We start from the raw sequence: 10,814 nt of genomic DNA, 5'->3' as shown, positions 1-10,814 counted from the left end.
CAACGATCAACTGGAAAGCACCTCGAGGGTGTATCAAAACCAACACCCACTAGAATAACAACAACAACAAATTAAAAGCTAAAAGGTTGTAAACAAAATACGATATCAACTCAGCAGCCTCGAATGTAACACTTAATATGAGCCAGCAGATGGCGTAGTGTCACTTCCTGAAAACAGGAGCGTCATTCCTATTCTGTGTTTAAATTCCACCTACCACTTTACTCTCGACGAAGAAGTTAGCCCCCGTTTATCACGGGGGAGAGAAGGTGTATGTGCAGACCAGTCCTCAACGGAGGAAAAATCCGCGATCAAGAGAAAAATCCATAATATATATTTTTTTTCACTCATACGTTGCAAACATGATTAAATGTTAGAGCTGATACGCTTTGAAATCATCCATCAAAAAGTGTTGCAGTCGCAGGAAGTAGAATTCAAATTTCAAGATTAGCTAAACTTTCTTGCGCGATGCCTCTATTTTCGCTTCATCGTCTATTCTAGTGAGAAACATGCTCCCACGTTCACACGGCCGTGTCATTTTCTCCCGCCCGCCATTATCTCACACAGCAGTCATCCCGCCCTGAAACTGTCTCACACAAACACACACAACACACTGGGCCGGGAGCAAAGTCAGATTCCACACGAAGGCCCGTCCCAGGGTGGGGCTCGGAGTGCGTGAGTCATTGGGTGCTTATCACCACCGCCGTGTATGTGTGCGTGTGTCTGGCTTGAACAAGGGCAAAGTTCAACTATTTGTTTGCATTTGGCACATGTTTGGCAGCCGGGAGCAGCGGCTTGCTTAGCACCTAGCTTAGCATTCCTGTCATTCGCTTAATAAATAGCTCAGAATTTTTGCCGTCCTTTTCTATACTAACTTTATTTGTTAAGCACTTTAAAACAACGCACACTTCCTCTTCAAATCCTTCTCTGCCGACGTTAGCGTTACAGATGCCACACCTGCTGTGTACGTAGGCGGCATGCGTCGTCCACCGTGACACACGCCGCTATTAGTCACAATGACAGAAAGTCATTGCGTCCACCCATAGCAATCTTTTTGAGCTGCGGTGTTTATTTCAGTGGAGAAACGGATCGCTTTTTGTCCAAATTAAACAGTTTATTATTGCATAAAAATACAAACTGCAAAAACAAAGAAAAAACAATCAGTTCGCACGACAGCAGAAAAACAATAAGAGGCGAGTATTTAATGACAACACGTGACACGCCCACAGGAAAGACTCAAAGAGAATTAATACAGTAGTAGTACAGTAGACGTGTTTTTCCACCTGCCCGTCAACACATATGCAACCTGCCATGATCAAGCCCAATATTCAAATATTTATCAACTCTTTTTGCTAGCCAGCCAAAAATCATGTTTTTTTTCTGACTAGAATATCCTTTTTATGCCAGGGGTGTCAAACTCATTTTTATCGCGGGGCACGTTGAAGTTACACTTTTTGTCGTAGGTTCCGGAATGACTGCAATTCAAACCAATTTGAAGAGTTAGCTGGTTTTGAAATCACAGACTGGGAAAAACTGTTCATAAAAGAGATCGGGAAGAAAAAAAACGTTTTTTTTTCCTCCAAAAAATGTGTAAAAGTTGAAGACAACTTGCAAGTTTGGTATTTTAGCCGGAAACTTGAAGTCAAATCAGCATTTCGCGGGCCCCGTAAAATGAGGTGGCGGGCCGGATCTGGCCCGCAAACCTTGAGTTTGACACCTGTGACTTACAGTATTTTTGATGCAAAAATCTGACTTTTGAGCAGCTAAGGCACATCAGATGAAAGATTTTGGTCTTTTCCATGCTGAATAATGTTACTTCCTGCCTTCACTATTTCAAATGAAACCCAAACAGTAATACACAGCAAAGTCATTAATAAAAAAAACAAAAACACACACATTCGGGGTACATTTTGCTTGCTCCCTTTATACCAACAAAAAGTTAATATCGCAATCAAGGCAGCGTACACACATTCTTTTTCAAATCCTAAATCCCCTAACAGATGAAATCTCACAAAATACATTTTAGCGCAGTTACGTCACGCAGCGTCTAATGCTAAGTGAAGTTAACCCCCATGGAGACAAATACAAACGTGCAGGCAAAACAGATGAGGAAATAAACATCACAAATGTCAAGAAGGTGACAATTAAGCACATTTTATATGGAAAGATACACAAGAAGCCAGCCAGCCGTTCACAATTCCGACCTGTGAAATTCCCATCCACCACTGCGGCTTCGATGCCAGAATGGGGAAGCGTTATCCATATCAAAAATAGCATGCAAACACCCCCCCCCCCAAAAAAAAAAATGCTGATTGTTACAAATGACGAGCATTTTTAACATATTTGTTGTTCGAATTTGCGTGGCGGCCTGGATCAATCGCTCCAAAATAAACTGTTCAGATCAATCACACTGGACAATCGCATTTTTTTTTTTTTATCTCAAAAGAGCACGATCAGGTAGATCAACCAACTGCGGATTCATCGCTTCATTTGTTCTGGAACAAACGCTCTGGATCAATTGTCTGAAACAATCGTTTGCCCCAAAACAAAACGGTCCGAGACAATTGCTCCGGATTCCTTGCTTTTGAAAAATTCTGAACAATTCCTGAGGATCGTCTGCTCCAAGGAATTTTCAGAATCAGTTGCAATCACTTGAGATCATTTGCTCCAGATAATTTGCGTTCGTTCCAGATCATTCACTCTCGAAAAATCTCCGGATCAATCGGAAGTTTTAAATGCTGAGCATTTTCTGGTCTACAGCAGGTTGGACGAATCGGTTTGGATCAATTGCTCCGGATCAAAATTTTCAAGATCAAAGGCTCTACAACAATTGCTCTAGAAGAAATTCCACAATTTGCTCCAGATCAATCGCCCGGTATTCAACGGTATTCGCTCTTGAAAATTTTCTGCAGATCACACCGGATCAATCTTTTAAGGTCGCCGGCTCCTGCATCAATGCTCCCCGAAAAATCCTTTGGGATCAACTACCTTGGAACAAATGCTCCCAATGAAACCGCGTGGCTCCGTTGCCAAATCAAAACCAAGAGCCCTCCCGGTTCCATTTGTCGTGAGGAGATCAATCGCTCCGGATCATATGGCCCCGCACCGAAAAGTCCGAATCAGGAAATCCCAATGAAAAAGTCCGGAGGAGCCGTCGATCGATCGATGGACCGATCGAAGCGTAGGCACTTGGGTGACGTTTCATACGTTGGAGCGCCGGGGGACAAAACGGTTCCGACTCGCCGACGCGCCCTCCGTCTTGGATGGGGGCGAAAGTGGACCGATGTTCCGAGGCGGAGGAGGACACGCTGCCGGTGGCGGTCGGGGCGAGGGGGGGGAGGGGTCTGCGGGGGCTTTAGGCGGACGTGTAGAGGTACTTGGTCTTGGCCAGGCCCGTGAGCTCGTCCTCGTAGCGCGGCAGGCAGCAGAAGAGCACGGCGCAGCCGATGCACAGCAGCGTGGCGCCCCAGCCGAAGCCGTACGCCCACGTGTAGTAGTAGTGGCCCTCGAAGATCTGCTCGTTGAACTTGACCGGGTAGATGATCAGGGCGATCACCTGCAGCACAACTGCACAGGACGGGCAACGTTGCTTTTAGGATTTCTTCAAAGATTTGCTGTCGTTTCACAAATATCCGACGCGCCGGTGGAGAAGGTGCGAATTCTGGTATTTTCTGTTACCGTGAAAAAGACGGATCGCCGGTTTTGCGGCGATGTAAGGACTATCGCGAAACACGATACAGTGATCCCTCCTACTTTGCGGTCTCAGATATCGCGGTCTCGGTACTTTGCGGGTTTTTCCAGGAACAATTAAAAATACTTCAAAATAAAAAATCATTTAAAAAATGCACAAAAATGGAAAAAAATTAAAAAAGCAAAAAAGTACATTATACAGTACTGTATTCATCAAATAACTAAGAAATATTAGTTAACTATGTTAGGAATTCTTCAAGCGTTAAGAGTTCGTGACGTCCGTTATCTTATTTTGAAATGCATGCTTTTAATTTGTCGGGTCGCGTTGCATTTCCGTTTCCTGTTTTACGTTCTCTGCGCGTCATTCGGCTCGTTACGGTGACGTAGTGAATGACATCGTAAGCCCCTATTTATAGTTTATTATCATTTATGTTGATTACGCACGCTACTGCCTTGTTGTTAGTTGTTGCTAACCCGCTAATGTCGGCTAAAAATACAGTAAATTCATAGATGAAGTGTTTATATGTTAGTTGACTGACTTTACGATTGTTGTTGATTTATTATTCAACAGATACTACATGATGCGCCATACATGAGCCAAAATAAATGTGAAGTTCAACGTGATGACTTGCGTACTCTTTTACCGGAGTCGTGGTGCAGATAACCAGTCCTGAGAACAAATTCTCAACAAACTAAGTCATATTAGTTATTTCATGAATATACAACAATGTTAATAATGTTAATAAGGATAATGTCATGTTGAACAATAGGAGAAAGGAAATAAAATACGCAAAAAATACAAAAAAAAAGGATTGTTTACGGTTACTGCGGCGTACATAGAAATCTAGGAACTGGTACCCTACTTTGCGGGTTTCAGACTTCGACACCCCCCCACTAACAGCGAAGTAGGGGCGATCACTGTACACCTCATTTTTGTAAAACCTTCATATAAGCTGTTTTGCTGCACGTACTGTACATGACTCACTTTTTTTTCATGTTATTGTACATCTAGCTTTAGTAAAATATTCCTTCAATGCGCCCAATTTGAAGCAAAACAAGTAAAAAAAGAAAAGCAAGTTTTCACCCCGACTCCATACGCAATCAAGTCACTCTTTCTTGCGGTCCAGCAATGGCGCCAAAGCCCGCCCCATCTCTCCCCGCCTCTTTCAGTACGTCCTTTTTCTTTGGGACCGGATCCCTCCCGGCAGCTTCCAGAAAGCGTCAACATTTACTGCTCTGCGCTTTCACTCCTCTGCGTGACCTTTTGTTCCTGGGCGCTCCCGCAGCAAAAGCGGGCTGGAAACCTTTTCAAAGCGTTCAGCCAAGGGAGGAAACAAATGCGCTAATATTCTTCACGCGCGTGTAAGTGGGTATAAGAGCAGATGTCAGCGGTCCCTTCGGCAACGGCGCGCACGGCGCGGAAACGTGGCCAAAGGGGCGCTTTGTACAGTAGAGGGCTGTTTCCGTGGCAACGCGGGCCTGAACCTGAACAATGCCTTGCCCTAACTGAAAAAAAAAAAAAAAAAGCGTGGAATATGTTCACTTCCATACTGAAAAGCTTTCTGAAGCATTATGTTTTATTTTGATCAAATTTATACTAAATAAGCCTCCAAAGTGTTGTCGTTCTGGTTCTTTTTTCTATACTCTGTGTGTATACATATACACACATACACAGATTACAATTATTTCCTATACTGTATATATATTAGGAAAAAAAACATTGCATTGTGTAACAACATGCATCTGTATGAAACTGCAAATATGAAAATGAATGCAATGTTTTTCAAAGGAGTCCGGAGAGCAAATTTTGCAATAGGTTGCTTCATGTTCCAATTCATTTGCTCTTAATCGGAAAACATTACTGTTCCTGTGATGCCATTAAACAGCACTCAATTAGATTTTCTTACACCTGCATAAATCCTGCCAAAATCTCATGTGAAGTGCCGTAACCTTTCTTCAGGGGTACACGTACCCCTCAGACTGTAAAACCCCATAAAAACAATCCATTTATAAAAAACAACAAGTTATTTACATTCAGTATACTGTACGTTTCTTACCGACAACAATAAGCATGACTCCGATGAAGGGTAGCAGCGTGACGTTGAGCGTGCAGCACAGCGCCACGCAAGACAGGATGAAGGCGCCGATGAGGATGAGGAGGCCGAGGATCATCAGGGCGGCCACCGCCTGCGCCCATGCTGCACGTGCAACACACAAACAAGAAAAACAAATCATCTGTCTGTCACACTAAGACAGTCCTTCTCAAATAGCGGATGCACTCCCTCAAATGACTAGAGAGAGAGAGAGAAGAAGAATTTAGTTTGTTTTTATTTCAGGCAGTTTGATTCATTTGAAGCGCTTGTTTTTTTTCAGATTCTGAATAAGCTGTAACCTGTACAAACTCTGTAAAAAGTAAACATTGCATCAATTTGAGTTAAATGTTTTCTTTCTTTTTTTCATGTTAACGAGGACGCACTTTTAGCAATAACACAAATGTCAAAGAACGTGATCTCATTTACAGTCACCGCCACGAGCGGGGGGGCCGTTTTCTCTTTACGCTACTGGCCACAACATTAGGTACACCTGCAACATTGCGGGAGCTTAAACGACAAAGATGAGGATTTATGGCCCGGGCTGATTTGAAGCAAGGTCTGCCACACCCCACAACAGCACGCTCGCCTTCTGCGGCGCCACGTGACCACGCGCTCCAGATGGACCGCCCATGGAATACAACCGCACGCTCGGAAGGAGCTGCTGTGAAATGTATGCTACTCTAATACCAACCGATCGTGTGATGCATTTTACCAGGTAAGCTAAACACAAATTGGAACCTTCCAATCCTCTGATCTTTACATGGAGGGCATTTCGCATCAAAGGGAAAGCATTGAAAGAATATATTAGGGAGCTGAAATTTCACCCAGGTGGTGAAAACATGTCTTCATTATCATACTACCAGTAACATGCCATTTCTTGGCTAAAATAATGTGAGAATGACATAAACCACAGGTGTCAAACTCAAGGCCTGGGGGCCAAATCCGGACCGTATTTTCCTGATTTTTAAGAGCACGGACATTAAAATCTCAGCATTAAATCGATACTTAGTACATTATAGATATTAATGTCCAGATACTTAGATATTAAATCCATACTTAAGTATCTGGGATTTAATGTATCCTTAAAAAAAAAGTAAAAATACATAGTTGGCATTGAATGAGTTAAGCAGAAAATTCCACCTATTTTTCATCATCTCAGGGCGGCCATTTTGTCAATGGCTGCCGCCTGAAAATGAAATCGCAGTTGCACAAAGTTCAGATAACAATCCTCCTAATAATGAGCATCTGTCGGCCCAGAAAATATCACACCGGCCTACTTCTATTTATTGCACAGTAAAATACAATAGAGAATGAGAAAATCATTCATTTATGACCAGATAAAGTATGTTGGACACTAAAATGTGAGCTTAGAGTACGGAAGCGAGCCGCTTTGGTGTAACTGCACCGCAATGGGGCCAAGCCTCGTCTTCCATCCAGTTTGTCGTTACTGCGTGGATCAGCCAACACCTTCAATTATTCATACCTGCGCGTGTGTGTGTGTTTTACTAATGCCTGGCTCCCTGCCCGGAGGCATCGCTCTCTCTCTCTCTCTCTCTCTCTCTTTCTCGCTCAAACTGTAACTCCGTCTCGCTCCCTCCACACACCAGACGTGTTGGGCAGGTTGCTTCTCCTCACAAACCTCAAGAATCCCATTTGGCTGACAATCGGCAAAAAGGTTTGAGTCAAACAGCTTCTCCCTTTGCGAGTCACTGTCTTGGCGTTAGCGTGTCTTACAACAGGATTGGCAATGGAAAATTGTCCATATTCAGATGTTAGACCTTCCATTCTACAGTCCTAAGTGGATTAGAATTGCAAAAATTGTTGTAAAAAAGTTGTAGTTTCCCAAAAAGTCAAGGAAATTCCACTTGAGGACAAAAAGCTGGACAAAATGAGAGACTGTTTATCTGGTTTTTGTTCAGTTGAGACAAGAACTGTAAGAAATCCAATTCTGAATGTTTGAGCTTCAAGTACTGTATCTATAAAGCTAAAGATGAACAAATTTAACTAATTTTTCATTGTAATTTACAGCGCCACGGACAAGAATTTTCGTCAAGTAAAATACTTAGGCTGTGTGCCAGTGACAAGAATTCCTATTTGCTATTTTTTTTCATTCATATTTTATCGAAGTTGAGGTCTTTCGGATGCTCCTAAAAAAATATTGTGCGGAAAAGTCATCTTTTCACAGAAAAAAAAAAGCTCATTATCTCCTCGCTCAATAGCTTGGTGTCACTTCAATTATTTTCAAACAGCCATTACTAAAGAATGGAATATCGTAGACTCTTACTTTCTTTTTCTAGGTAAAGAATGCAATCCAATCTTTCATATGTCTAAAAAGTCAAAAGTGCAATGTTCTGTCTGCCTTGAAAGATGCATGAAAATGCTTGAAATCGGCCTGCACTAGCGGTTGCCTTTTCGTTAATAAACGAGTCAAACAAAATACCTTTCTGTGTTCGCTAACCGATGTACTTTTAATTGAATCAGCTGGAGACAAACGTTTGACGAGATCTCTCTTTCCGTTTTAGGAATATTTCTGTGTGTTGACAAGGATAGACTCGGATGTTGGTTCAATTTGCTCGCTTCTTTTATCGAAAATAATGCCATACCAAGGTCAGCTAACACGAGCTGCTTCTTAGCTGCAACAGGCACTGGCTGCGCTAATTATCGTAAGTATGATATGGCTGATATATAAAATTCACATCTGCGTGTCAGAACTCGGATCGATCTTGCTGGAACGGTGCCGAATAAGAAAAAACAACACATTTTTAAGTTACCGTTTATAGGACGCACCCATACTTCACGACTAGGAATATTGATTTTCGTGTAATGCGGACCAGTGTCCCTAGGTCAAATGTTAATTTGTCCGTTTTTGATCATAACAACGTTGAGGTTAGCGCCATTGTTCCGGTTGCGTTTGTTCTGCTTGTGTAGAAAACAAAGAAGCGGATGCAAACAACTGGCCAGGAAGTGGAGCGGTCCCGCCGCGTTCGCCGTCGCGCTTCACCGAGACGTCAGGGGGAATTTTCACGGGCGAACGAGCACACCGGCGCTCCGCAAAGTACGCAACAAAAGTGTCTCTTGTTATGCGGTTGTGTTGTCATGGTGCTGAAAGCCAAGCAGTGCAAAAATGAAAGTTGAGGGGAAATTCTTGAAGGAGACTACAGAGGAAGTCCAGAAATTCAACACTTGATGGTTTATGAGGCCGAATCAACGTTGGAAATATGGCGGACATTTGCTGCTTCCGTCCTGTGGGCACCGAATGGTCGTAAAACCAAATCAGTAGTGGACATTTTGCCTGGTCGCAAATTGCTTGCACTCAAATTTAGCTGATGTTAGTTTAGCCATTTTCAACCTTTTTCTTTTAAGATTTAACTTTCTGTAAGATGTATATTTTTGGGTAAAATCACGCTAGTTTAAAGCATTCTTGAAAACAAACTGCATTATTACATTTCGGGACTACGTTTTTAGTGGTATCTCGTAGCGATTATTACGCCATTATATTTAGAGAAAACAAATGGATTTTATGTATTAATTTTTTTAACAAAAGAAGCAATGTGATAGGATCAAAAGCTGAAAAAAAATCCATCTTCGCAGATTTCATGAATGCAGGTATTTTGGGGATAAAAAATAAAAATCAAATTAAAGTATCAAAGAAAGCTCCTCTTTGAAAATTCATTAATCGGTTTTTGGGTTTGAGTTGTTTTTTGTTTTTTAGCCGCGGTCCACTAAAATGCGGATAGAAGGCCACATATGGCCCCTGTACCATAGTTTGGACATCTGGATGCAAGCCACATATATATATTTTTAAAATGTTGAGTACTTTCTGCATCCCTGCAGTGAAAAATGTGATTAATCATGAAACGTTGTGTAGTTTATGAGACAAAACCAAATCTAATGGCTTGAAAGCACCATTTTTAACTTATATTTCGTTTTTAAACTCCAAGATTCGGCTTCGTGGAGGTCTGGGCTCTAGCGGGCATTGTAGGTTTTGTATTTGTGTTCCCATGCCGGATATGATAAGAGACGGGAAGGTGGGGGGCAGAGGATTCCAAAGTTTAGGCCTCCCTACCCCCACCTCGGACCGAAGTGGATTCCGACAGCAAGGTGTTGCATTTTGCACGCTGCGTGACAAGTTGTACTTAGCGTCCCCGATGGCGGAGTTGCGCGCCACTTACGGAACTCCATGAGGGACTTGCCCTCCCATTGGTCGTTGCGTCCGTGGTACTGCTCCCACATGCTGGCGTAGTGCGACTTGCCCTCCTCGTCCGTCACCCAGCCCGACGTGGCGGCGATGGCGATGATGTCGAAGATGATGGCGAAGAGCAGCAGCAGGGGCACGATCCACCTGCAGCGTGGGTAGGCGATCCCGCAGCGGAACATGGCGAGGCTTCGGACGACTCAAGGAAGCGAAGAAGGAAGCGAAAAGGGACGCTCTCGTCTGCCTGCTTGCTCGGATTGCTGTGCGGCGGCCGCCTGGCTTTTTTTAGTGTCTTTGTGAGAGAGAGAGAGGAGGGAGGGAGACGGGGGAGGAAAAAAAAAAAGCCCCACCCGTGTGTGCAATGCAGCCGTCAACCTGGTTTGGGACGTACAGGGTTGGACTTGTCCGCTTTGCGAAAGAAGCCCGGCCCAGTTCTGTTCGCTTGAAGGGAGTGGGGTCATGTTACGCCGAATGCGTCAGCTCACCCGCTCGGTCCTTGGGTGGTTGTTTTTACCGTCATCTTTGGGGTCGACATTCAGGTGGAGGCCACCTGTTCCGAACGAGAAGTGAAGATGAGGAAGCAGATTTGAAATGGAATGCTGTTGGGGTGACGCAGTTTCACCGCACGATGGCGATGAAAACGCTGCAAAAAAAAACACCATCGCTCAAATGTTGCTAAATAATGCCCCCTATTGGCTATTTACGCGCACTGCCTACAATTTGACCAGTTGACGACTGTGTAACTGTGCTCCAATCCGAGAATGTATAACATTACAGTTTATTAGAAAGCCACCACTCTCTATCTTTAGCTGAATAGCAAGTCATTGCTCACTTGCAGT

General features: G+C 43.4%; 1 protein-coding gene across 1 annotated transcript; it reads right to left on the bottom strand.

The window, feature by feature from the left end:
- Positions 1 to 1,086: 1,086 nt before the first annotated feature.
- Positions 1,087 to 10,526, bottom strand: perp (p53 apoptosis effector related to pmp22). The gene is made up of 3 exons (XM_088421833.1): positions 9,953 to 10,526; positions 5,745 to 5,885; positions 1,087 to 3,564 (listed from the first exon to the last, which is right to left on the bottom strand). The coding sequence occupies exons 1-3, from the start codon at positions 10,155 to 10,157 to the stop codon at positions 3,353 to 3,355; spliced, it is 558 nt and encodes a 185-aa protein (XP_088277959.1). The 5' UTR covers positions 10,158 to 10,526; the 3' UTR covers positions 1,087 to 3,352.
- Positions 10,527 to 10,814: the final 288 nt, after the last annotated feature.

The sequence above is a fragment of the Hippichthys cyanospilos genome, chromosome 8, assembly GCF_059441005.1.
Source record: "Hippichthys cyanospilos isolate Australia breed blue-spotted pipefish chromosome 8, RoL_Hcya_1.0, whole genome shotgun sequence".
Lineage (NCBI taxonomy): Eukaryota > Metazoa > Chordata > Actinopteri > Syngnathiformes > Syngnathidae > Hippichthys > Hippichthys cyanospilos.
This window is presented reverse-complemented; position numbering and strand designations above follow the sequence as displayed.

Bases quoted from the DNA above. Each gene is read 5' to 3' on its own strand.
- perp (XM_088421833.1), bottom strand. From the start codon at position 10,157: ATGTTCCGCTGCGGGATCGCCTACCCACGCTGCAGGTGGATCGTGCCC. The intron at 5,886-9,952 runs GTAAGTGGCGCG...TTGCACGTGCAG, and splicing joins CAAGTCCCTCATGGAGTTCC to CATGGGCGCAGGCGGTGGCC. The intron at 3,565-5,744 runs GTAAGAAACGTA...CGTCCTGTGCAG, and splicing joins AGTCATGCTTATTGTTGTCG to TTGTGCTGCAGGTGATCGCC.